The sequence below is a fragment of the Mobula birostris genome, chromosome 12, assembly GCF_030028105.1.
Source record: "Mobula birostris isolate sMobBir1 chromosome 12, sMobBir1.hap1, whole genome shotgun sequence".
Lineage (NCBI taxonomy): Eukaryota > Metazoa > Chordata > Chondrichthyes > Myliobatiformes > Myliobatidae > Mobula > Mobula birostris.
The window spans coordinates 103076465-103103637 of NC_092381.1; the positions used below are offsets into that span (position 1 = coordinate 103076465).

The window sequence follows — 27173 nt, forward strand, 5'->3', positions numbered from 1 at the left end:
CGGCCCCTGCAGGGCATAAAAACCAATCATTGGCAGACATCTACAAACCTCGTATCGCATTGGTTAAACAAACTGTCCGTCAATACGAGCCGCCTTCACTCTCCAGCCTGTAGCAATCGAGTGCCGCGACACGGAGCCAGGTACTGTTAATGGACCGTCGAGAGCCTGATTGAAATCCCAGTTTCGGGGAGATGGGTAAGATTGTGTTGTGCAGTTAGTGCAGCCCCCAGCCCAGCTCCACCAGCAGTGACCCTGGGGTTGGTACACCGGCAGGTGGTGTAAGAAGTAGTTAATGTGGAGCCAATGAGCAGAGCAGATGGGTGGATATTGGAGTAATAGCGGCAGGTTGCTATGCCCAAAGAGCTCGATGTAAAGCATCCCAGTCTCTCCATTTAACTCAGGTCCTCCAGTCCTGGCAACATCCATATGCATCTTTTCTGCATTCTCTCAAACTTAATACCACCCTTCCTACAGCTGGGCGACTCGAACTGCACTTAACAGTCCAGGTGTGGTCTCACCAAAGACTTGATATCTCATCTTTTGTACTCAGTGAGGGCAAATGTGCCAAACGCTTTTTTTTCCCAACAGAGACAACTGATGAAAGGTCTCGGCCTGAAACATCGACTGTGTATTTCCCTCCACAGGTGCTAACTGACCCACTAGGTTCCTCCAGCAGCTTGAGTCCGTTGCTTTTTTCACCATGTTGAACATTTCAAGGAATTCTGACCTTGTGCAGTACTTCTCAGCTTTCATATCTACTGTGAAGAAGTGCTTTGAAAGGTCGTACGTGGATAGTGTGGGCTGAATCAAGGGTGGTAATGAATTTGCATACAGAAGGGATGTTGAAAATTTGGCTGAGTGGTGTCTCATTCAGTGTCAACAAGAGTAAGGAACTGATTGTAGGCTTCAGGGGAGGGAAACCAGTGGTCCATGAACCAGTCATCATTGGATCATCAGAAGTGAAGAGGGTTAGCAACTTTAAATTCCTGGGTGGTACTATTTCAGAGGACCTGTCCTGGATTGTGGAAAGCACAATCAGTGTGGATCCGGAATAATATCTCCCCCTCACTGACAATCAAAACATCTCAAGGTGCAATCTGACATTAGTGGAAGCCAAATTTCTAGGAAAGATACTGACATCACTAAGCCACAGTTCATCCAAAGGTGCTAGATTTGCTAAGCAATTATTTAACTAAATTAAATATTTCAAGGAGGATAGCTAAAGGAATAACAGTTTTTTGCAATATAATGAAAGAAGGAACACTGTCAGTTTTGAAATGCTTAAAGAGAAACACATTAGAAAAACAAGACTTTTATCGGTATTTACAGATGCGACAGAATGTTAATAGGAGGGTTAAAAATGTAGCCAAGGCAAGTACATGTTTGATAAAGCTATCTAGAAAAGCATATCATTCAGATAACGGTAGTAGAATCATTTCAAGCGTGTATAAGGGTTTGTCAAATCTTAAAACATTTTCGACTTCATACATTAAAACAAAATGGGAGAAAGGAGGGATAATTATATCTGAGGAAGACTGGACAATAATACGGAGGTATCAATGGAAGTGTACCAGTTCACAGAAATGGAGGGAGTTCAGGTGGAAAAACTTGATAAGATATTTTATTACACCCTCTCAGAAATCCCATTATGATAGTAACCTCCCTGTTTGCTGAAGAAATTGTGGAAATCAAAATGCAAACAATTATCATTTTTTCTGGGAATGCCCCGTTATCAAAGACTATTGGAGTGGGATACATAATGCCCAACAAGACATCTTTAAATGTGGAATACCCTTAGAAAGTAAGACCATATATTTTGGTTACATACCTCAAGAATGGTAGAAAAGAGATAAATATTTAATGAATGTACTGCTGGTGGCTGGTAAAAAGACTCTTACCAGGAAATGGTTATCACAGGAGAGCCCAACTTTAAATGCATGAATGGAAATTACAATGGACATTTACAAAATGGAGAAGATAACAGCATCTGTTAATCATAAGTTGGAACAATTTGATTCATACTGGGAAAAATGGTTTAACTACATAACACATCATAGGCCTGATTTTATTCTCACAAATCAATGAATAGTTTTCTCCTTTTGCTTGTTCTTTCTTTCCTCCCTTTTCTATAAGCTTATACCTCAGATAAATATTATGTGGAGAGTTGTGGCATATATGACTATATGATATGTATGTACAATATCTGAAATACATCTTATGGAAATGTTTGTTTGATGATGAACTTCAATAAAAAATAAATTACAAAAAAAATTCAAGGAGGTAACAAGGAGATTTGAGGAGGCCAAGGCATTTGGTATGGTCTGTGTAGATTTTGGCAAGGCCTTTCCTGAGATCCAAGCGGAATATTGATTAGGATAATTCAATCCACTGGAACCAATGCAGACTAGCAGATCAATGGCTCAGTGGCTGATGGTAAAGACAGTTGGATCTGCAAGGTTCAGTATTAGATCCAGCAGTTTTCATAGTGTTTATATACAATATTTATGTATCTAATTGATGTATGTTTATTGACAATAATGAACAAGATTTATACTGAGGAAGGAAGTTCCAGCTTTGGGAAGATATCCATTGACTCGTTAATGATGACAGAAAACTGGCAAATCAGCTTCAGAGAATTCAAAGTTCAAAGCAAATGTTATTATCAAAGTCCATATGTCACCATATACAACCTTGAGATTCATTTTCTTGTGGGCATATTCAACCAATCTATAGAATAGTAACTATAACAGGATCAATGAAAGATCTACTAGAGTGCAGAAAGCAACAAACTGTGCAAATGAAAATATAAATAAATAGCAATTAATAACGAGAACATGAGATAAAGTGTCCTTAAAGTGAGATCATCAGTTGTGGGAACACCAAAAATAGAAATGAGTTTATCCCTTTTGTTCAAGAGCCTGATGGCTGAGGGGTGATAATTGTCCTTGAACCTGGTGGTCTGAGTCCTGAGGCTCTTGTACCTTCCACCTGATGGCAGCAGCGAGAAGAGAGCATGACCTGGGTGGTGGGTGATCCCTGATGCTGCTTTGCTAAGGCAGCGTTTCATGTAGATGTGCTCAACAGTGGACTGGGACTGGTGGATCAGCCCCAGACTGAGCACCAGCCCCAAACCACACAATCTCAGCACTGACCCAGCCCATTATAAATACCCAGACCCTGAACACTGATCCCAATGATTCAGGACACTGACCAGCAGACCCAGACCCTGACCACTGACTCCAGACCCTGCCTGCCTGCCCACTGACCCTCAGACCCTGCCCACCATCTCCAGACACTGACCATCAGACCTCCCAACCACAGAATCTCAGTACCAACCCCAGCCCATTATAAACACCCAGACCCTGAACACTGATCCCATTGATTCGGGACACTGACCAGCAGACCCAGACACTGAGCACCAGATCCATACCCTGACCACTGACCCCAGACTCCAGATCCTGCCTGCCTGCCCACTGACCCTCAGACCCTGCCGGCCATCCTGCCCACTAACCCTCAGACCCTGCCGGCCGGCCTGCCCACTGACCCTCAGACCCTGCTGGCCTGCCCACTGACCCCAGACTCCAGACTCCAGATCCTGCCTGCCTGCCCACTGACCCTCAGACCCTGCCCACCATCTCCAGACACTGACCACAGACTTCCCGACCACAGAATCTCAGTACCGACCCCAGCCCATTATAAACACCAGGAACCGGACCATCTCCCGCCCCACATCACGGTGACACCGCCCAGATTCCGGGTCCCGACTCCGCGCCCAAGTGGCCGACTACAGGCTCCCCAGGGAGTGTCGACTCCGGGAGAGTCAGCGGGCGGCCACCGGGCGGGGGAAGCGGAGGGAAGGAGCCGGTGCCATGACCGAGGTGCTGTTCGAGCTGCTGCACCTGGAGCTGGTGTCGCGACTGCAGAGCGAGGCCGAGCCCGAGGACCCGGTAACTGAGGCTGAGGACTGGGGAGGAAGCAGGAAGCAGGCCGCGAACGCAGCGCAGACCGACCGACCGCAGGCCCCTAATCCTCAACCCCCTCTTCCCTCAAAAACACTCACCCTCACTCCCTCCAAACACTCACCCTCCAAAACTCTCACCCTCACTCCCTCCAAAACTCTCACCCTCCTCTTCCCTCAAAAACACTCACCCTCACTCCCTCCAAACACTCACCCTCCAAAACTCTCACCCTCACTCCCTCCAAAACTCTTACCCTCCTCTTCCCTCAAAAACACTCACCCTCACTCCCTCCAAACACTCACCCTCCAAAACTCTCACTCTCACTCCCTCCAAAATTCTCACCCTCCTCTTCCCTCAAAAACACTGACCCTCACTCCCTCCAAAATTCTCACCATCCTCTTCCCTCAAAAACACTCACCATTACTCCCTCCAAAACTCTTACCCTCCTCTTCCCTCAAAAACACTTACCCTCACTCCAAAACTCTCATCCTCCTCTTCCCTCAAAAACCTCACTCCCACTTCCTCCAAATCTTCAAACTATACCCTAAATCCTTACCCTCACCTTTCCTCCGAACCCTCACCCTCTCTCCAAATTCTTCTTTTTCCATCCTAAACCCTCACCCACCCATTTAAACCCAAATCTTGTTTACCCCTCACCACCACTAACCCCCTTCTTTTCTCCAGACCCTCAACCTCCGAACCTTTCCCCAAACCACTCACACCCTATCTCCAACCCTCATCATCTGTAACCCTCTGCTGCCCAATCCCCGCCTCGGTAATCCCTCATCATCCCTAACCCCTTCTGAACCCAACAGCCCACCTCTTAACCACCAGCTCTCTCACCCCAAATCTTTCCCCTCCCCTTCCTCTCCAACCCACTCCTATACAATCCTAGTCTACCCCTCTTGCCCTCCGTCTCCCCCTTGTGCACTTCCATCTGTTACTTCGTACTACCCGATTGCAACCCCTCAGCTTCATGTCCCTCCCTCATTCCTACCCTGGGCAGTTGGCGGGGTGGGGTTTGTCAGTGTTCTAGACCGGTTTGTTGGTGGTGTGTGGTTGTTAGGTAAGTCAGCAGGTGTGGATAGCCAGAGGGAGGGTCATTGGTGCGCCAGAAGTGATCAGTTCACCGAGAGAGGTAGGTCACAGATTCAGGCATTCAGTTTATGGGGTAGTTGGGCTATTGCCTCATAAACATAGGTCTAGGTCTTTCTGGACCTCTGTGGCATGCCATAGAGGTCCAGAGAGACCTATACCAGTGTTTCATCGATTATTCCAAAGCTTTTGATAAGTTGAGACATGAAGAGCTTGGAAAAATCCTTCAGCACTTGGACGTTGATGGGAAGGATATCAGAATGATTTGAAACTTGTATTGGGCACAAAGAGTGGGAATGGGAGTAAAAATGAGACAAGTGATTTTATCCAGATTGAGAGGGGAGTCAGACAGGGTTGCGTTCTCTCACCCAACATTTTCAACATTTATAGTGAGAAGGTTCTGAGAGAATTAGCAGTATTCCAGATATGATGATAGGTGGATGCCCTGCGATATGCAGATGGCACAGTGCTGATGGCTACAACTAAAGAGAAGCTCCAAGAAATACTAGATAAAGTTGTCGAAGAAAATGCAAAGAGAGGATTGACCATCAACTGCAAAAAGACCAAATGTGTGGGTTGTCACAAAGAAGAAAGAAATACAGGAATGCAAACTGAAACTGGGCAGCAAAACAATTAAACAAACATGGAATTCCAATCAGGGAGCATGATAACATCTGACAGTAGGGCTGATGTTGAGGATTGGGATTGCTGAATGAGCATTTGAGCAAGATACTAAATAACAAAATTTCAATGGGTGCAAAACTCAGAGTGTTGCAGAACTACATTAATTCCACACTAACATATGGAAGTGAATGCTGGACAAAGCAAAATGAAGGAAGACTTGAAGCTGCAGAAATGTGGATTTTGAGAAGAATGATAAAAATATCGTGTAAGGACAGAGTAACAAATGAGGAAGTTTTGCAAAAAGCCGGAATAAGATGAGTGCTGATATCATCAATCAAGAAGCGGCAGCTGAAATTTCTGAGTCATGTACCAGGAAAGTGGAGCTCGGAGGTCTTGCAGTGATGGAAAAAATGGATGGAAGAAAAAATTGTGATCAACAGCTCATGACATTCATGAGTTACATCAAGGGATGGGCAGGCAGAATTTTTGAAGAACTTCTCAGATTAAAAATAGATGGAAGACCATGATCACCCATGTCACGATGGTGATGATGGTCTTTTGTCTCACTGGTCACCAGTGCCCATTGGCTGGCCTGCGGACAAGTTGCTCTTGTCTGGGAGAGAGGCTGATCTTGTGGTGGAGAAGACTGCCCAGAAGGATTACACGGCTAAGCTAATTTGTGGAGTTGTGCAGGTTAGATTTGTTCTTTGATCTGCAGATTTGAGGCATTTCAAAATATGTTTTCAAAGCCCGCAGGAAGTGGGATGAAAGCGTTTGATTGCTATTTTAATGTTGATCTCTCAATGATTCTGGGGTTATCTGTTAATGTTCGTGTTTCTCTGTAGGGCCATGGGAAGTGCATTTCCACATTGGAACGAATGGGCTTCCGTGCAGGACAAGGTCTGATTGAAAGGTTAGCCTTTGACAAACATCTGAGATTTTCTAAATGTTCCTTACCGTACACACTGGCTACTTTCCCTCTTGCGTCTCGAGCCAAAATGACAACAGTTCTTACCTTCCTTCCCCCTCTCCCCACCACCAACAAATGCTGCTCGACCTGCTGAGTTCCTCCTGTTCCACAAGAGAATCCCTTTGGATCACACAATGTAAGCACATCTGGCTTTGAAGATTATTGTGTGCCCAGCACCCAAATCAGAGCTCCCTGAGTCCAAACACAGAATGTCTAAACTTGTACTGAGTGGCACTGGGAGGGCAGATAGTTTAGTTAGTAAGTGACTGAGGAACAAGCCCCCCTCACTGATAATCAACAGTGGCACACCTCGGAGGTTTGTGCTTAGCCTGCTGCTCTGCTCTCTCTATTCTCATGACTGTGTGGCAGCTCAAACACTGTCTATAAATTTCCTGACGACACCACTGTTGTTAGCAGAATCTCAGATGGTGAACAGGAGTGAGATATATTGGCTGGTTGAGCAGAGTCACAGCGACAACCTTGCACTCAACGTCAGCAAGACCGTGGAATTGATTGTGGACTTCAGGAAGGGGTCATTGGGAGAACACACACCAGTCCTCATCGAAGGGTCAGCTGTGGAAACGGTGAGCAGTTTCAAGTTCCGAAGTGTCAACATGTCAGGGCCCAACATAATGATGCAGTCAAGAAAAAAGACACGTACTTCGTTAGGAGTTTGGGATTGCAAATTTCCACAGATGTACTATGGAGAGTATTCTGACTGATGACAGCACAGTCTGGCGTGGAGGGTCAGAAGAGGCTGCGGAGAGTTGTGGAATCAGCCAGCTTCATCATGTCACTAAGCCCCTCCAGCCTTGAGGACATCTTCAAACGGTGGTGCTTCAAGAAGGCAGCATCCATCTAGAGATACCCTCCTCTCATTACTACTGGCAGGGAGGATGAACGGGAGCCCGAAGATGCACAGACAACATTTTAGGAACAATCTCAGCCATCTGATCTCTGAACAGTCCATGAATCCTACATTTTTCCTCTTTTGCAATACTTATTTATTTTTCTCGTAAGTTAGAATACTTTTTTATGTCTTGCAATGTACTGCAACTACAAAACAACAAATTTTACGGCAAACGTCAGTGATAATAGATCTGATTCGGTTCTGATAATGATTTTGCGTGTTAACCCTCAGATGCATAGAGACAATCGATCACTTGGTAAATTGCAATAAAGCTCCCAAAATTCATTCAAAAACAGAACACTACACCTGCTGGAGTTTGGAGTAATTATGAGGTGTATATAGATAGGGTAAATGGGCACGTGACCAAGTGGTTAAGGTGTTCGTCTAGTGAATTAGTGAAGGTTACTAGTTCAAGCCTCAGCTGTGGCTGCGTGTTTGTGTCCTCGAGCAAGGCACTTAACCACACATTGCTCTAGTGTCTGTACGAGGAGTGGCGCCCCACACAGACTTCCAATCTGCGCCTTGTAAGGCATGAAAATGCCCGATGCAGGCCTCTCATGGTCTGAGTCAACGTTCCCTCCCTTCCCTCCCTCCAAGCAGGCTTTTTCCACTGATGTTGGGTGGGACTACAGTGAGAGGTTGAGGGCGGAAGATTTAAGGGGAAACATCTTCACTCAGAGGGTCATAAGAGTGTGGAATGAGCTGCCAGCGCAAGTGGTGCATGTAAGCTCGATTGCAAAGTTTGAGAGAAGTTTGGATAGGTACATGGATGGTAAGGTCCTGGATGAAGGGCTATGGTCCTGGTGCAGGTTGATTGGAGTAGGAAGTTTAAATGACTTGGCACAGACTAGATGGGCCGAAGGGCCTGCTTCTGTGCTGTACTCTTTTATGACTCTATAGCAGAGAATGCCACAAACTTTCCTGTTTGTTTATTTATTTATTGAAAAACCTTCCGTCCCTTTGAGTCGCGTCACCTACCAAACCCCCAATTTAATCCTAGCCTAATCCCGGGACAGATTACAACGACCAATCAACCTACTACCTGATACATCTTTAGACTGTGAGAGGAAACCGGAGCACCTGGAGGAAACCCACGTGGTCATGTGGAAAGCGTACGAACTCCTTGCAGGGAGATCGGAAATTGAACCTGCGTCGCTGGAGCTGCAAAGCGATGTGCTAACCACCATTCTTTGTGCTGCCATCTGATCTCTGCTGGTTTCTGCCCTTTTGCAAATCTTCCTCCTTTCCCTGCATCCTAAAACTCATTTAAAGCATTCGTGGTTCTAATGTAAATTCATTGACTGGAAATGTTAATGCTTTGCCTTTTATTGGACCATTTCCAGAGTTCTTTCTTTTTATGTTTCGTGGACAGAGTGTATGAGGGCCATCTTGTTGGCATTCTTCTGTTCGAAAAGCGGTGTGTAGCACACAGGAAAAGTCAGCTCGTGGTGGTTCACTTCCTAGAGTGGCCGAGGAGTCCCACTCCAGAGTGATTGTCTCTTCCTCACTGGCTGCAGGAGAAGGAAGACGGGCATCTGGTTGAAGCGGCCCTCTGCTCCTGTTGAGCTCTCTGGACAGCCAGCTCGTTGATGTGGGTCCTCTGTTCTCCTTTTATGCCTTTTTGAACTGCGAGATTCCAGGCGGCCGGGTCGTCTGCTATGTCTTTCCAGTTATTCACATCAGTGTCGGCCAGCTTCAGATCCTTTTTGCAGACTTCTTTGAAGCGAAGCTGTGGGTGACCAACTCAGAATCAGAATCAGGTTTAATATCACCGGCATACGTTGTTTAATTTGTTGCCTTTGCAGCAGCAGTTCAATGCAACACATAATAATAGAAAAAAACATAACTTGCAGGAAGAAAAAAATAAGATAGTTAAATCAGTAGTGCAAAAAATAGAAATAAAAAAGTAGGGAGGCAGTGTTCATGGGTTCACCATCCATTTTGAATGTGGATGGCATAGGGGAAGAAGCTGTTCCTGATTTGTTGAATGTGTTTCTTCAGGCTTCTGTACCTCCTTCCTGATTGTAGTGATGAAAAGAGGGCACGTCCTGGGTGGTGGGGATGATTATGAAGACATGTAGTCCTCTTTTATTGTCATTTAGTAATGCATGCATTAAGAAATGATACATTATTTCCTCCGGTGTGGTAACACAAAACACAGGACAGACCAAGACCGAAAAAACTGACAAAACCACATAATTATAACATATAGTTACAACAGTGCAACATTACCATAACTTGATGAAGAAGTCCATGAGCACAGTAAAGTTCAAGGTTTGTCAAATGTCCCACATCGGACAAAAGTTTTTTTTGAAAATCAGAAATTATAGCCTTTCTAAGACTTGTCTTGCCATGCAGTATATTGCACGGCCTAAGCACTCCCATGCGTGCCTAGACAAGATAGAAAATGTTTCAGCTTGTATTGCGGGCAACATTGTTATTCACTTGAATTATGAATTGAAATAATGTATATCAGGGATTTTAAAAAGTAGTGGTTTTCATAATCAGCAGCCCAAAATCCATAAAATATACCAAAAGTATTCAGGAAGCAAACTCTTTGTTGCCCAGTATCATCTGCCTGAGTGTTTTCCAAGTCCAGTTTTTGTTTGATGACTGCTTTGAAGTTAATCAATGCTCAAGGTATTTTATAAATGTGAACTGTGATTGTTGTTGCAGATTCACTAAGGAAACTCCTTCGTTCAAAGATGAGCTGGACATCATGAAGTTTATCTGCAAGGAATTCTGGACAAACCTCTTCCGGAAACAGATTGACAACCTGCGAACAAATCATCAGGTAGTCAGTGGTTCCCACAAATTGCCATTGTGGATGAACTGGAGGGAGGGTTTAACTCAGAGGTTCCAAGCCTGTTTTATACTCTGGACCCCTACCATTAACTGTGGGGTCCATGGACCTCAAAATGAGAATCCCTGGTTTAAACAGTAGTACCGTTTTATTCTTTGGTCACCCTGTGTACAGGTTGGTGACCATATTACATGAACAGTGTCATTAAACTGGAAAGAGTTTACACTCTTGGATTTACAGGAATGTTGCCCAGATTTGAGGGCCTGAGTAATAGGGAGAGTTTAGGCAGGCTAGGACTTTATGCATTGTACAGGAGACTGGAGTGACATTATAGGTGTGTATAAAAATCCATGCCAGCCACAGCGAGGGTCTTTCCCCAGAGAACGGGGACCCTGTCTTTATTCAAAGGTTCTTAGGAGTCCTCATGCAGAATTCCCTAAAAAAAAAAGTTCATTGAGGCGGTGAGGAAAGCAAATGCAACGTTAGCATTCATTTCAAGAGGACTAGAATATAAAAGCAAGGATGGAATATTGAGGCTTTATGAAGCATTGGTGAGGCCTCAGTTGGAGTATTGTGAGTTTTGGGCTCCGTATCTAAAAAAGGATGCGCTGACATTCAGGGCCCCAAACAGTCCTTCCAGGTGAGGCAACACTTCACCTGTGAGTCGGCTGGGGTGATATACTGCGTCCGGTGCTCCCGATGTGGCCTTTTATATATTGGCGAGACCAGATGCAGACTGGGAGACCACTTTGCTGAACACCTACGCTCTGTCCGCCAGAGAAAGCAGGATCTCCCAGTGGCCACACAATTTAATTCCACATCCCATTCCCATTCTGACATGTCTATCCATGGCCTCCTCTACTGTAAATATGAAGCCACACTCAGGTTGGAGGAACAACACCTTATATTCTGTCTGGGTAGCCTCCAACCTGATGGCATGAACATCGACTTCTCTAACTTCCGCTAATGCCCCACCTCCCCCTAGTACCCCATCTGTTACTTATTTTTATACACACATTCTTTCTCTCACTCTCCTTTTCCTCCCTCTGTCCCTCTGAATATACCCCTTGCCCATCCTCTGGGTGCCCCCCCCCCTTATCTTTCTTCCCGGACCTCCTGCCCCATGATCCTCTCGTATCCCTTTTGCCTATCACCTGTCCAGCTCTTGGCTCCATCCCTCCCCCTCTTGTCTTCTCCTATCATTTTGGATCTCCCCCTCCCCCTCCAACTTTCAAATCCCTTACTCACTCTTCCTTCAGTTAGACCTGACGAAGGGCCTCGGCCTGAAACGTCGACTGCACCTCTTCCTAGAGATGCTGCCTGGCCTGCTGCATTCACCAGCAACTTTTATGTGTGTTGCTTAAATTTCCAGCATGTGCAGAATTCCTGTTGTTTGCGCTGACATTGGAGAAGGTTCAAAGAAATTTCACAAAAATGATTCCGAGATTGAAAGGTTTGTCATACGAGGAGTATTTGATGGCTCTGGGTCTGTACTCACAAGAATTGAGAAGAATGAGGGGTGACCTCATTGAAGCTTACTGAATGTTGAAAGGCCTCGATAGAGTGGACGTGGAGAAGATGTTTCCTATGGTGGGGGGTGGGGGGGGAGGTGTCTAAGACCAGAGGTCACAGCCTCAGAATAGATGGACATCCACTTGGAACGTTGATGAGGAATTTCTTCAGCCAGAGTGTAGTGAATCTGTGGAACTAGTTACCATAGGTGGCTGTGGAGGCCAAGTCTGTATGTATATTTAAGGCAAAGATTGATAGATTCTTGATTGTTCAGGGCATGAAAGGATGCGGGGCGAAGGCAGGAGATTGGAGCTGAGAAGGAAAATGGATCAAACATGATGAAATAGCAGAGCAGACTCGATGGGCCAAATGGCTTAATTCTGTTTCTTTATCTTATGGTCTTAAGGTGTCTGGTCAAAATCTAGAATTTAAGGTGATAGAGAACCTGAGGAGGAACTTCTTCATGCAGAGGGTGGTGCACATATGGAGTGGGCCTCCGGAGAGGTGTAGTTGAGGCAGGTACAATAACAAAATTTTAGAAGATGTTTGGTTAGGAAAGGTCAAGTGCCAGCTATTAGGACTAGATTAGGTGGGCATCTTGGTGAGTATGAACAAATGGGCTGAAGAGCCTGTCGCCATGCTGTTTTACTTTCCTAGTTGTGTTGGATATTTATAGAGATGTGTTTGGTCATTTTTCATAATTTTGTAAGACCATAACATATGGCAGCAGAATTAGGCCATTTGGCCCATCAAGTCTGCTCCACCATTCATCATGGCTGATCCATTTTCCCTTTCAGCCCCAATCTTCTGCTTTCTCTCCGTTTCCCTTCATGCCTAAACTAATCAAGAAACATTAATCTCTACCTTAAAGATACCCAATATCAGTGGGCCTCCACTGGTGCCTGTGGCAACAAATTACACAGAATTATCACTCTCCAGCGAAGAACTTCCTCCTTATCTCCTTTCTAAAAGGACATCATGAAGTGAAGGACATCATGTGTTTTCTGGTCTTAGACTCCCCCACCACAGGAAACATCCTCTCCACTTCCACTCTATTGGGAGCTTTCAACATTCAATAGGCTTCAATGAGGTCCTCCCCATTCTTCTGAATTGTAGTGAGTAGAGGCCCAGAGCCATCAGATGTTCCTCATATTTCAAGCCTTTCAATCCTGGAATCATCTCAAATGGGGAAGTCTCTGTGAAGTAAGGCCAGTGATGTTGTGGGGATGGAACTGGACTCTCTGACGGTGGTGTCTGAAAAGAGAATGCTGTCCAAGTTGCATGCCATCTTGGACAATGTCTCCCATCCACTACATAATGTACTGGTTGGGCACAGGAGTACATTCAGCCAGAGACTCATTCCACCGAGATGCAATACAGAGCGTCATAGGAAGTCATTCCTGCCTGTGGCCATCAAACTTTACAACTCCTCCCTTGGAGGGTCAGACACCCTGAGCCAATAGGCTGGTTCTGGACTTAATTCCTGGCATAATTTACATATTACTATTTAATTATTTATGGTTTATTACTATTTAATTATTTATGGCGCAACTGTAACGAAAACCAATTTCCCCCGGGATCAATAAAGTATGACTATGACTATAAGTGAATATTTCAGAAAAAAGTTGGAATGGGAGGCCATTTATGGAGTAAGTCGTTATTTGGACTGTTAACTATTACCTCACATTTCTGTCAGGGAACCTACGTGCTTCAGGACAACCGATTCCGTCTCCTCACACCGATCTCCAATGGGAAGCAATACCTGGAGGAAGCACCAAAGGTAACTGTTCCTTCATTCTGGATATGTCATTTCTGTTGCTACAGTAAAACATGGAACATAGAACAGTTCAGCACAGGAACTGCCCCTTCAGCCCATAATGTTGTGCTGAACCAGCTAAAAATCAAATCAAAGCACTCAAACGCTATTCTCTCCTACCTACACAATGTCCATATCCCTTCATCTTCCTCATATTCATATGCTTATCTAAACATCTCTTAAAAGCTTCTAATGTATTTACTTCTACCACCATACCAGGCAGCGCATTCCAGGCATCCACGGCTCTCTGAATAAAATACTTACTCCTCACATCTCCTTCGAACCTACCCTCTCTCACCTTCAATGCACACCCTCTCATCTTAGATATTTCTAGCCTGGGGAGAAAGATATTCCCTGTCTACGCTATGTTTCTCATAATCTTTTACACCTTATATAAAATAACTGTTGCAGGAAAAACCAGGTCAGCCAATAATTCATTGATAGTGTACTCATCTTGATCTCTAACCAAATGGGAGTTGAGGGACGTGAGAGGAAATAGGTTGACTGGGATGGGACTGATAGGATTGTTTTACTGGGAGCCAACAGGTCTCAATGGGCTGAATGGCCTCCTAGCTGGTTACATGCAGGTACACCTCTAATGAAGACCTGCTCCAAGCTTTGGAGGCCTTTGGGTCGGCGGAGACATAGAGTGAAGCAGTAGGCTATGTGATCAAGAAGAGTTTTTTCTGTCTGCACTCTGTCGTCAGTGTTTGTTCAAACCCTGCTGGAAAACACTGTGGGCAGAAGCAGTTTCCACGAGCAGAGAGTGGGTGAGGCCAGGAAGCAGCCAGGTAGCCACTGAAGGTACCAACCTCACTCTTAAAACGTTGGCTGAGTCCCTTGACCCGACACCTCATCCTTTATGCCCGAGTAATTGTCTCCAGCACAGTGTCTGATCATGCTACTTCCCCTATTGTGCAGTTGCCCCGCTTGGTTTTTATCAGCTATCATACTCCTGTGATCCTTTGTCCTAATTCATTGCCAACTTCCAGCTGCCTTGGGCCTCTGCCTACAACTCGGCCACTGTATTCCCTGCTGTTGTCAAATTTTCACATCAGTGTGTAGATGCAAACTGGTGCTGAGAGGAAGATTGCTTGAGTTTAAAATCTCAGCAACTCTGAAAAACTACTGCTCAGGCTGGGCTTGTACTTTATTACTGAACTGTGGGAGCCTGACTGTCAGGGCAGTGCTGACCGAGGTCTGCACCATGGACTGTGGGAGTTCTGACTGTCAGGACAATGCTGACTGGGGGTTGAAATATGGCACGACTGTGGTGTTGAAGGAGAACAAAAAGTATACTGAAGGAAAGACAGTACAACGAGAGTACTGGATGTTCGAAGTGCTGTGCTGAGGATGCGCTGGATGGTAAGGAATAGAAGCAAGGGGCCGTGCTGAGGAAGAACTAGATTTTACAGGGGCAGTGCAGTGTTAGAGGGGCAGTACTGAGGGGTTACTGAATATCAGAGGGACAGTACTGAGGGATACAGGATGTCAGAGTTGTACTGTGGGAACACTATCAGGGAGCTGTGCTGAAGGAGCACTGGATGATGGAGTAGCCACTGGGGAGGCACTAGATGCCAGAATGGCTATAATTAGGGAGCACTGGATGTCGGGGCTTTATTGTGGGAGTACTGGATGCTGGAGGAACTGTATGATAAGAGGGGCAGTACTGAGAGAGCACTGGATGTTAAAGGGGCTGTACTGAGGGAACACTTGATGCTCGAGCTGTACTGAGGGAGCTCTGGATGTGTGCAGGCTGTACTGAGGGAGCTCTGGATGTGTGCAGGCTGTACTGAGGGAACACTGGATGTTAGAGGGGCTGCATTGAGGAAGCACTGTATGTTAAAGGGGCTGTACTGAGGGAAAAATTGTTGCTCAAGGAGCTATATTGAGGAAGCACTGGATGTTAGTGTGCAATACTGAGGGAACTGGATGTTAGGTGGGTGGTGCTGAGAAGGATGCTCCATTGTGTGACTGTTGCACCGTCCCATGGCTCGATGGGAGGCTGCACTTACCTTGCAGGCCCATCCGAACTCTAATTCCCCGAGCTGTAATAGCATCGTGCTAACTGCTACTATGACTGACCCTCTTGACCCCAATCTTTGTTGACCAGGGTGAGGTAACAGATGGCTGAAGACAGCAAATATGGAAACTATTAATAAAGAAAGGCAGCAGAGATATAAGTTAGAGGGAAAGGTATATTGATTAGTCAGGGCATGAAGGGATATGGGGAGAAGGCAGGAGATTGGGGCTGAGAAGGAAATGAATCAGCCATGTTGAAATGGCTAATCAGACACGATGGCCTAATTCTGCTTCTGTACCTTACTTTGCCTGCACCTAAAGGGCAAGAAGTGAGTGTGTTCATTTCCCTCATCTCTTGCAGAGATATGTACAGAACCACAGAGAGTGCACCTTATTAATTATTGTACTGTTCTATTGACTTGCACTGTCAGAATGTATTCAGCACGTTGGCTTTTATTTTACAGTTCTTGGCATTCACCTGTGGGCTGTTGAGAGGTGCCTTGTCCAACCTGGGAATTGACTGCACAGTCACGGCGGAGGTTTCTGCGATGCCAGCATGTAAGTGATTTGGGACCGAGGAAAAGATCCACTGTATTACAGTCCACAGCCAGTTAATGGAAGGGTTAACGTAAACTTGAGAAAGAAGTCCTGCCTGCCCACCATTCCTTCATCTTCGTGTTGCCATAGAGCTGACTTTGCAGTCGTAGAAACAGGCCCTTTGGCACACCTAGTCCAATGCCAAACTATTTAAACAGCCTTCTCCCATCAATCTACACCAGGACCATAGCCCTTCATAACCCCTACCATCCATGCACCTATCCAGGCCCTTAAGCATTGAAATCAAGCTCGCAGAGTTCGTTCCACACTCTTGCAACACTCTATGTGAAGAAATTTCCCCTCATGTTTCATAGAAACATAGAAAACCTACCGCACAATACAGGCCCTTCGGCCCACAAAGCTGTGCCGAACATGTCCTTATCTTAGAACTACCTAGGCTTACCCATAGCCCTCTATTTTCCAAGCTCCATGTATCCATCCAGGAGTCTCTTAAAAGGCCCTATCATTTCCGCGTCTGCCACCGCCGCCAGCCGCCCCTTCCGCGCACTCACCACTCTGCGTAAAAAAACTTAACCCTGGCATCTCCTCTGTACCTGCTTCCAAGCACCTTAAAACTATGTCCTCTTGTGCTAGCCATTTCAGCCCTGGGAAAAAGCCTCTGACTATCCACATGATCAATGCCTCTCATTATCTTGTATACCTCTATCAGGTCACCTCTCATCCTCCGTCGCTCCAAGGAGAAAAGGCCAAGTTCACTCAACTTATTCTCATAAGGCATGCTTCCCAATCCAGGCAACATCCTTGTAAATTTCCTCTGCACCCTTTCTATGGTTTCCACGTCCTTCCTGTAGTGTGGCGACCAGAATTGAGCACAGTACTCCAAGTGGGGTCTGACCAGGGTCCTATATAGCTCATCAAATGCCTTGCTAAAATCCATATACACTACATCTACGGCTCTACCTTCATCAATGTGTTTAGTTACATTCTCAAAAAATTCAATCAGGCTCGTAAGGCATGACCTGCCTTTCACAAAGCCATGCTGACTATTCCTCTCCAAATGTTCATAAATCCTGCCTTTCAGGATCTTCTCCATCAACTTACCAACCAATGAAGTAAGGCTCACTGAAAAGTTTCCCTTAAACTTTTCACCTTTCACCCTTAACCAATGACCTCTGGTTGTAGTCCCACCCAACCTCAATGGAAAAAGTCTGCTTGCATTTACCCCTCATAATTTTGTATTATGCTATCAAATCTCCTCACAATCTTCTATGTTCCAAGGAAAAGTATCCTAAGCTATTGAACCTTTCCATATAACTCAGGTTGTCCAGACCTGGCAACATCCTTGTAAATTTTCTCTGTACTCGTTCTACCTTATTTACATCTTTCCTGTATGTAGGTAACTAAAACTGCAGATAATACTCTAAACTAGACCTCACCAGCATCTTAAACAACTTCAACTATAACATCCTATCTTCTGTACTCAAATGTTTGATTTCTAAAGGCCAATGTGCCAAAATCTATCTTTAAGACCCTTTCCTCCTGTGATTGGACCTGCATTGGTCATGCTCACACTCAAAGTGAGCTGTGGCCAGAGCAGATTCCGCATTCGCCCTCTGTCTGAGTCTGGCTTGCTTCCTCTCGTTACTTTCCAGAACAGATCAATTATTTGAAGAGGCATATGAGAAAAGCAGAGGGGAGAGGTTAATGGGTTGAATGGCCTCTCGCCTGATGGGATATCTGTAATCTGATCTGCCATGTAAAGTGTTGGAATCCTGGGGCTGTATGTTACAACAGTAACACAAGGTGGCGCTCTCAACACATGGAGGGCTTCCTGCTCCCAATAAGCAACTGTTGGTCTTGCTGAATTGAAGTTCTACGTAGGTCCTGTCTTAATTTAAAATATACCCCTTTCATAAAAAAAAGTCAAAAAATTTACAATATGGAGATAAGCATTCTCATCACAGTTAATGATATGTATATAGATAAAATTAACACACCAGTATCAGTGCCCCTTATCTTCGAAAGGATGTGCGGACACGGAGAAGGTTCAAAGGAAGTTCATGAAAATGATTCCAGGATTGAGCCATTTGTCATATGAGAAGCGTTTGATGGCTCTGGGCCTGTATTCACTGGAATTCAGAAGAATGAGGAGCAACCTAATTGAAACCTATCAGTTAGGTGAAAGGTCCTGATAGAGTGGATATGGAGAGGGTCTTTCCTATGGTGGAAGATTCTAAGGCCAGAGGACTCAGCCTCAGAATAGAGGGATGTCCATTTAGAACAGAGGTAAGAAGGAATTTCTTTAGCTGGAGAGTGATGAATCTCTGGAATTTGTTGCTGCAGGTGGTTATGGAGGCCAAGTCATATTTAAGGCAGAGGTTGATAGATTCTTAATTAGTCAGGGCATGAAGGGATACAGGGAGAAGGCAGAAGATTGGGGTTGAGAGGGAAATGGATCACCCATGACGAAATGGCGGAGCAGACTCAATTGGCCAAATGGCATAATTCTGCTCCTATATCTTATAATCTTGTGGTCTTATCATTCTTTGAGGAAAACTTAAAAGTAAATGCTTCCTGAGTTTTTAACACAAATTTTCCAAATTAAGTGTATTATCAGGATGACCATACTGTCCCTCTTACATCAAGGCTTGACTTTTTTCTTTTAAAACGGTGACTTGATTTACTCATTGACATTGTCACAGCAATTTTAGAGTGCACCCCTTGTTTAAGAGTGCTTTTCAATCCTGTCTCTCTTGTGCTGTCTGGACTCAGAAGATCTCTAGGCAGCCAGTGGGTCAATCACCAACGGTCCCTCTTCATAGACATCTGAAAGCAACCATCCTGTGCTGCAGAGGGGCAGGCATTGGGCTCAGACAGATTCCTTAGTAGTAGACTGCCTTGACCTGCGAATGGCTCCCATGCAGGAACTGTATACTCCCTACTCATTCTCTTCATTGTTCCCCAAATTCCCGCTGCCCTTCAGCTTGCTGACATTCAACTATACATGAATACCCACGAATATAGCTAAATGAGATTGCATTACTACAGGGTCAAGGTGCAAAACACAGTTGTTGTTGTTGTTGTTGTTGTTGTTCGTCCTTCGTAGTCGAAGATGACCATGGCTTCAAAGTCAAATGGGAGATTGGTGGCTGTGGGTCCGGCGGTGACTGATGAGGCCAATCCGGGCCCTGAAGGTTCGCCCACATGTGGGACACAAGTGGGTGGGTGCTGTCGTGGCAGTGGATGCTGCTCGGGCCTTGCGCACAGCATGCTTTCGTTGCGCCTGACTTCAGCCGCACGGGCTCCTGTGGTGATCTTGCTGCGCCAAGCTGGACGGTCGAGGGCAAGTGTCTTCCACGTGTTGATGTCGACACCCAGGCCTTTGAGGGACGCTTTGAGGCAGTCTTTGTAACGTTTCTTCTGCCCCCCGACTGAGCGCTTGCCCTGACACAGTTCTCCGTACAGCAGCTGCTTAGGCAATCGGCTGTCTGGCATTCTGACCACATGTCCAGCCCACCTGGCTTGGGCTTTCAGCAGGAGGGTGTAGACGCTGCGGAGCCCAGCTCGTTCCAGGATTTCCGTGTCGGGGACCTTGTCCTGCCACCTGATGTGGAGGAGTCTGCGGAGACAGCTCAGGTGAAAATGGTTGAGCTGTTTGGCGTGTCTGCTGTAGACAGTCCAGATCTCGCTGGCGTAAGGGAGGGTGCTAAGGCCCACTGCACAGTAAACCTTCAGCTTGGTGGTAAGGCTGAGTCCTCTCCGCTCCCAGACGTTCTCACGGAGTCTCCCAAAGGCGGCGCTGGCTTTGGCAATCCTGTTGTTGACCTCAGCGTCTATGTTCACTGCGCGAGAGAGTATGCTGCCCAGGTAGGTGAAGTTGTCGACTGCCTGGGGGTTCTGGCCCTTCACCGTGATGCGTGGCTCCTGGTATGGCTTTCCTGGGGCAGTCTGGTACATAACTTTGGTCTTTTTGGTGCTGATAGTGAGACCGAAGTTGTCGCAGTCTTGTGAGAAGCAGTCCATTTCACGCTGCATCTCCTGCTCTGTGCTGGCGTTGAGTGCGCAGTCATCAGCAAACAAGAAGTCTCTGATGACAGTCTCTTGCACCTTTGTAACTGCCTGCAGGCGCCTAAGGTTGAACAACCTGCCGTCAGTCCTGTACCTGACGTGGATTCCTTCTTCGTAGTTACGGAAGGCATCTGTCAGCATGGCAGAGAATACCATACTGAACAGAGTCGGGGCAAGAACGCAGCCTTGTTTGACGCCATTTGTCACTGGCAAGGCCTCCGACTTGTCGCCGTCATCCAGAACTTTTACCATCATACCATCGTGAAACTGCCAGACGATTGTGATGAACTTGCTGGGGCAGCCAAACTTCTCCATGATCTTCCACAAGCCTTCTCTGCTGACCGTATCGAAAGCCTTGGTTAGATCGACAAAGGTAACGAAGAGGTCACTGTGTTGCTCCTGGCATTTTTCCTGGAGTTGGCGCGCAGCAAAAATCATGTCCGCAGTCCCACGTTCAACACGGAAGCCGCACTGGCTTTCTGGGAGTAGACCTTGCTCAAGATGTTGGAGAAGGCGGTTGAGCAGGACACGGGCCAGAATCTTCCCCACAATGGACAAGAGGGAGATGTCTCAGTGGTTGTCGCAAGACTGGCGGTTGCCTTTCCTCGTGTAGATGTGGACTATGCTGGCATCTTTCAGCTGTTGCGGGACCTGTCCCTTTTTCCACATGGACTGGAAGAGTACAGTCAGCTTTTGCGTCATGACAGGGCCTCCTGCTTTGTATACCTCAGCAGGGATTGCATCAGGTCCTGGCGCTTTGCCACAGGCTTCACTGCCTTCCTGACTTCATCTACTGTGGGGAGGGTGTCGAGGTTCTTGTTGATCTCTACCTGGGGCAGGCGGGCAATGGCCTCGTCGTTGACGTCGGCAGGGCGGTTAAGGACGATGTTAAAGTGCTCAGCCCACCGATCCAGAATCTGCTTCTTCTCTGTCAGCAGCTGCGTCTCATCTGCGTTGAGGAGGGGTGAGGAGCTGGAGGACTGGGGTCTGTATACAGCCTTAAGCGCATCGTAGAAGCGCTTTATGTCGTGGCTGTCTGCATAGCCCTGGATTTCATCGGCCTTCTTGCTGAACCAGCTGTCCTGCATCTCGCGAAGTTTTTTCTGCACCTTTCTTCTTGCGTTGGTAAAGGCATCTTTCTCGGCCAGCGACGTGGGGTCGTTCTGATGCGCTCTGTAATGTTGATGTTTCTCCGTTACTACGTTCTGTCAGCTGGCCCTTGTCTGCTAGGTGCATTTCGCTGAGAGCTGCTATGTCCACGTTGTAGCGAGCTAGCTCTTTTGCAACCAGTGCAGTTCTTCTCTCTGGTCTGTCTGCCTTGATGTTATCTCGCAGAGTTCTCACGTTCCATGCGCCAAGGTTGAGCACCATCACTTTCTTCTTCACTGTTGTAGGTCGACCGCTATGAGGGATCCCCACCAGCCGCGGTAAGCTGGCCAGGGTGAAGTGAAGCAGACTATGTTTGAGGCACCTTTTCCAGCCCCTTCCTCCATGGAGGTGAGCAGAGCGATCCTAAAGAGGGCTGCTCAGACACCCAGGGGGCTGCCGAACTCAACTGCTGCTTTGGTCCAGTAGAGAGCGACCCTATACCCTGGGCCGCCTGTGTGCAGGTCTGTGACTACAGCTTCCAGTGTATCCGTACCTGCTGCTTCGCCGCTCCCCCATCGCCACAGGACTCTAGGCTGCGCGTTGGGTGTGAAGTCATGACTTGCGCTTGACTTGGATTAAAGTGAGGGAGAGTTTCGCAGGTCGTCAGCCTCACTGTCTCGTTCCGGCCTATCTGGACCCAGTGGCAAGACATAGTCGAGACGGCTGGAGATAGGTCAGGATGCAGTGGATGGCCAGCAGTGTTCTGTGTGTCTCACTGTGCCCTCTTAGCGCTCCATGACGCATTGCTGAGAATCGCCTTTCTGCCCGTTGAACCAGTGATGGTTTCTTCCGCGCAGACCGCCGAATCCAGGCTTCACACGCTAGGTAGACAAGCCCTGAGTGTTGTGGGTCTACGGCAGTTCTTGCGGCGTGCTCGCAAGCCTCCCTACCCATTGTTGGACATCCTCATCCGCCTTTGCAGCCGTTGGGAGATGTCTCCTCTTCCGCCTGCTCCGCCGTTGGGATGATCACCTCATGGTGTGGTAATGACACCACCCCCTCACTTGTTTTTGCCCGCTAGCTGAAGCGGTTTCCAGGGTATGGCACGAGGAGCCAACAAGTGAGAGATTTAGGAGATGAGTGAGGTCCAGTGATGCCTACCATCCCCACCTTAGTGAGGCGCAGCTATCAGCACCAAAGGTACTCCCTCTCCTCAGAGCTCCCTACACAGAGATAGGGAGGGGTTTGAACAGGAGGGGCGAGTGCAGGGGTTACAGAGATAGGGAGGGGTTTGAACAGGAGGGACGAGTGTAGGGGTTACAGAGATAGGGAGGGGGTGAGGGAGGGGTTTTAACAGGAGGATGGGGAGTGTGGGATTACAGAGATGGGGGCGAGAGAGGGGTTTGAACAGGAGGATGGGGAGTGTAGGGGTTACAGAGACGGGGGGGGGGGCGGGGAGATGAGCCGAGTGTAGCAGACCAGTGTGCGGAGAGAAAGGGGGAGGGGGAGGAGGAGGAGGAAAGGGTCTTTCTCCCTGCCGGACCTCTCTCCTACCCGGTGGGGTCCCGGTGCGATGACTGCGGCCGCGGCTGCCTGACACGGGCCGCGCTGGCACGCCACCGGCTGCGCGAGCATGGCGCCATCGATGGCCGGCCACCGCTCTTCGCGTGCCCGTGCTGCCCGCGCTCCTTCCTCGACTCCACGGCGCTGCTCGGCCATCTGCGCTGTGCAAAACACAGTAGCAACAGCCACACACAGCATGTACAAGATAGCAAGCACGTAAGAATATCAATAGGATGTAGCCATACAAAACAAATAGTCCAGACCTGAGCCATGAATGCCACAAGATGTCAAAAACCCAGAAGATCAAAGAGGAAGATTATGCTGATCAAATATCAAATAGCTACGAAAACGGAAAATCTGAAATAAAAACAGAAAATGTTAGAAATACTCAGTGGAGAGAGAAAATAATTGAACCATTCAGGATAAAAACCTTGTATCAAATGCTTATTTTGATGAAACAACAATATCTGGAAAGTTACACCTGCTCCTTTCTCCACAAATGCTGCCTGACCTGCTCAGTATTTGCAACATTATCTGACTGGCAGTGGAAATTGCAGCTAGTTCCTGATTTACCTTCATTATTCATTAATGTCTCATGAGTAGGCATCACACTGTTTTCTAGTCATTCATCAATATCACTCTCTTTTTTAATTTATTTATGTATATCATTTATTTATTAAATATGTGTATGTGTGTGTGAGTGTCTTTTTCTTACATATACACGCATGTGTATATGCATTTTATTTATACACACGGTGGCATGCAGAAGTTTGGGCAACCCAGTCAAAATTTCTGTTACTGTGAATAGCTAAGCAAGTAAAAGATGACCTGATTTCCAAAAGGCATAAAGTTAAAGATGACACATTTCTTTAATATTTTAAGCAAGATTACTTTTTTATTTCCACCTTTTACAGTCTCAAAATAACAAAAAAGGAATAGGGCCCGAAGCAAAAGTTTGGGCACCCTGCATGGTCAGTACTTAGTAACACCCACTTTCGCAAGTATCACAGCTTGTAAACGCTTTCTGTAGCCAGCTAAGAGTCTTTCAATTCTTATTTGGGGGATCTTCACCCATTCTTCCTTGGAAAAAGCTTCTAGTTCTGCGAGATCCTTGGGCCATCTTGCATGCACTGCTCTTTTGAGGTCTATCTACAGATTTGCGATGATATTTAGTTCGGGGAACTGTGAGGGCCATGGTAAAAGCTTCAGTTTGCGCCTCTTGAGGTCGTCCATTGAGGATTTTGAGGTGTGTTTAGGATCATTATCCTGTTGTAGAAGCCATCCTCTTTTCATCTTTGGCTTTTTTACAGAGGGTGTGATGTTTGCTTCCAGAACTTGCTGGTATTTAATTGAATTAATTCTTCCCTCTACCAGTGAAATATTCCCTGTGCCACTGTCTGCAACACAAGCCCAAAGCATGATCGATCCACCCCCGTGCTTAATAGTTGGAGAGGGGTTCTTTTCATGAAATTCTGCAGCCTCTTTTCTCCAAACATACCTTTGCTCATTGCAGCCAAAAAATTCTATTTTAACTTCATTAGTCCACGGGACTTGTTTCCAAAATGCATCAGGCTTGTTTAGATGTTCCTTTACAAACTTCTGACACTAAATTTTGTGATGAGGACGCAGGAAAGGTTTTCTTCTGATGACTCTTCCATGAAGGTCATATTTGTGCAGGTGTTGCTTCACAGTAGAACAGTGCACCACCACTCCAGAGTCTGCTAAATCTTCCTGAAGGTCTTTTGCAGTGAAACGGTGGTTTTGATTTGCCTTTCTAGCAATCCTACTAGCAGTTCTCTTGGTAAGTTTTCTTGGTCTTCCAGACCCCAACATGACCTCCACTGTTCCTGTTAACTGCCATTTCTTAATAACGTTACGAACTGAGGCAACGGCTACCTGAAAACACTTTGCTGTCTTCTTATAGCCTTCTCCTGCTTTGTGGGCATCATTTATTTTAATTTTCAGAGTACTAGGCAGCTGCTTGGAGGAGCCCATGGCTGCTGGTTGTTGGGACAAGTTTTGAGGAGTCAGGGTATTTATAAAGCTTTGAAATTTGCATAACCTGGCCTTTCATAATGATGATTGTGAACAAGTCATAGCCCTAACAAGCTAATTAAGGTCTGAGACCTTGGTAAAAGTTATCTGAGAACTCAAATCTCTTGGGGTACCCAGACTTTTGCATGGTGCTCCTTTCCTTTTTTTCACTCTAAAATTGTACAAAACAACAATAATACACTAATCTTGCTTAAAGTGTTGAAAAGAATGTTTCATCTTTAATTTTATGACTTTTGGAGATCAGTTCATCATCTACTCACTAAACTATTCACAGTAGCAGAAATTTTGACCAGGGGTGCCCAAACTTTTACATGCCACTGTATGTGTGTGTGTATGTATATGTATATGTGTGTGTGTGTGTGTGTGTGTGTGTGTGTGTGTATGTATATATACACACACACACACACACACATATTTGAAACTCCCTGCATTGTGTCTCAGTGAAACTCCTGTAACTGTATTTGTTTCCCATTTCAGGTAAATTTCACATTGTGATCCAGGCGTCGTAGGACTCTGTGTGGCTGGACGAGAACCAGCGAGGAAGCATAGAGCTCAACTGTAGCTGCAGACAGATTTGTGCCTTATCATTTCCTGTATAGTTGCTGTACTTTGAAGTTGTTAGTTGGTTCTGTGATGAGGATAGAAGTGAATCAAAGCCTGTTTTATAGTGAGTTATGGCTGCTGATAAAAGGAACCCTTGCTGGGAAGTCAGTGACAAAAATTATTCTTGAATTACCAATAAGTGTCCCTTTGCTATGGGCCAGTCTCAGGACAAAAATCATCCTGCTGTTACTGACCATTAACATTATGACTATCTCCTGAGCAGCCGTTCTTGGTTTCTTACTCTCAACTGTTCTCTCCCCTCCCGTTTTCCTCCATCTTCCATCTGAGAAAACAAAATGTGATCCCGAGAATGCCCTGTCAACAGGCTTCAGCACCTGTGGTACTGCTTTGTGTACAGAATCCAGATGTAATGACAGCAGGCTGAAGTGGTTCTTAGCCTGTCCAAAGGACATTGAGAGATAATCCATGGCTTCTTTGTCCCTCTCACCTGCAGATCCCAGTCTCAATCTGCCTGCCCTATATTAGTAACGGGGGGATTTGGCACAAACCCATCCCCATGTGTCCTTGTGGTACTTGTTGACCGGAGCAAGGAGTAGTCAGTCTGAATTGTTCAAAGTCTCTGAGTGCCTGACTAGGGTCACCCCCAGAGAAAATTCCCCTTGTGCCTAAGCTATATTTGGCCTTTTGTACTAAGACTACTGATGTTCAGAGCTGTTGAGTTGGGAGAGTGGGAGGGTCATAACCGGCAGGTTCGCGCTCTCCACCACAAATCGCGATTGTGGTCTACACTGCAGTTTATAATATTCACTGTGAGACATGACCTCAACTGTGGTTTATACTCTCCACTGTGGGTGACGGAGCCCAGGCTGTTTCTTTATGTAATAATACCAACCCCTGAGATCAGAAGCACCTTGGGGTTCAGAGCCTTGCCCCATTTTCACATTCACTTACTGCCCACAGTTTTGACTGCTCATTTTCACGGAATAGAGTTGCTGTATTAGACTGTATTGGGCTTGGATTTAAATGATTAAAGTGATTAAGAGATTCTGCGGAGTAATTTATTCTGAGATAAATAAAGTTTATAAATGATTTGGAAATGTTAATTTATAACTAAGTACAGTTATGTAAGCTGTTCAAAGAAATGTTTGCTTAGCTGCTACAGAGACATGTCCTGAAGCTATTTTGGTAAAGAGGAAGATCCCACTATCAGCCGTAAAAGAAGTGAATTATTTATGTAACATAATTTTTTAATACATTTGCCAATGGTGCTTGAACATGGAATGTTTTCCCAACACAACAGGAGAAGTCCCAGATCTTTGATACTATCATCAGATCTGCATGAAAATGAACAACTAATCTGAGAGTTGACAATGCACCTTCAACCTCCCTGTCTGGTTCTCCCTTGGTACTGCCCCTCTAAAAGTGCGGGGATCGCTCAGTACTGTCCAACTCACAGCATGGGGCTCCCTGAGTACTGCCCCTCTGGCAGTGCGACAATCCCTTGGTACTGCCCCTCTGACAGTCCGACACTCCCTCGGTACTGCCCTCTGACAGTGAGACTCTCC

General features: G+C 46.2%; 1 protein-coding gene across 1 annotated transcript; it reads left to right on the plus strand.

Annotated features, from left to right (window-relative positions):
* Positions 1-3662: 3662 nt before the first annotated feature.
* On the plus strand, positions 3663-26697 carry LOC140206401 (trafficking protein particle complex subunit 6b-like). The gene is made up of 6 exons (XM_072274767.1): positions 3663-3947; positions 6524-6591; positions 10235-10352; positions 13570-13653; positions 16176-16269; positions 25522-26697. The coding sequence occupies exons 1-6, from the start codon at positions 3870-3872 to the stop codon at positions 25551-25553; spliced, it is 474 nt and encodes a 157-aa protein (XP_072130868.1). The 5' UTR covers positions 3663-3869; the 3' UTR covers positions 25554-26697.
* Positions 26698-27173: the final 476 nt, after the last annotated feature.

Excerpts from the sequence above, each read along its gene's own strand:
- LOC140206401 (XM_072274767.1), top strand. The coding sequence starts at position 3,870 with ATGACCGAGGTGCTGTTCGAGCTGCTGCACCTGGAGCTGGTGTCGCGA. Across the intron at positions 6,592-10,234 it reads GGACAAGGTCTGATTGAAAG|ATTCACTAAGGAAACTCCTT; the intron begins GTTAGCCTTTGA and ends TTGTTGTTGCAG. Across the intron at positions 10,353-13,569 it reads ACCTGCGAACAAATCATCAG|GGAACCTACGTGCTTCAGGA; the intron begins GTAGTCAGTGGT and ends CATTTCTGTCAG.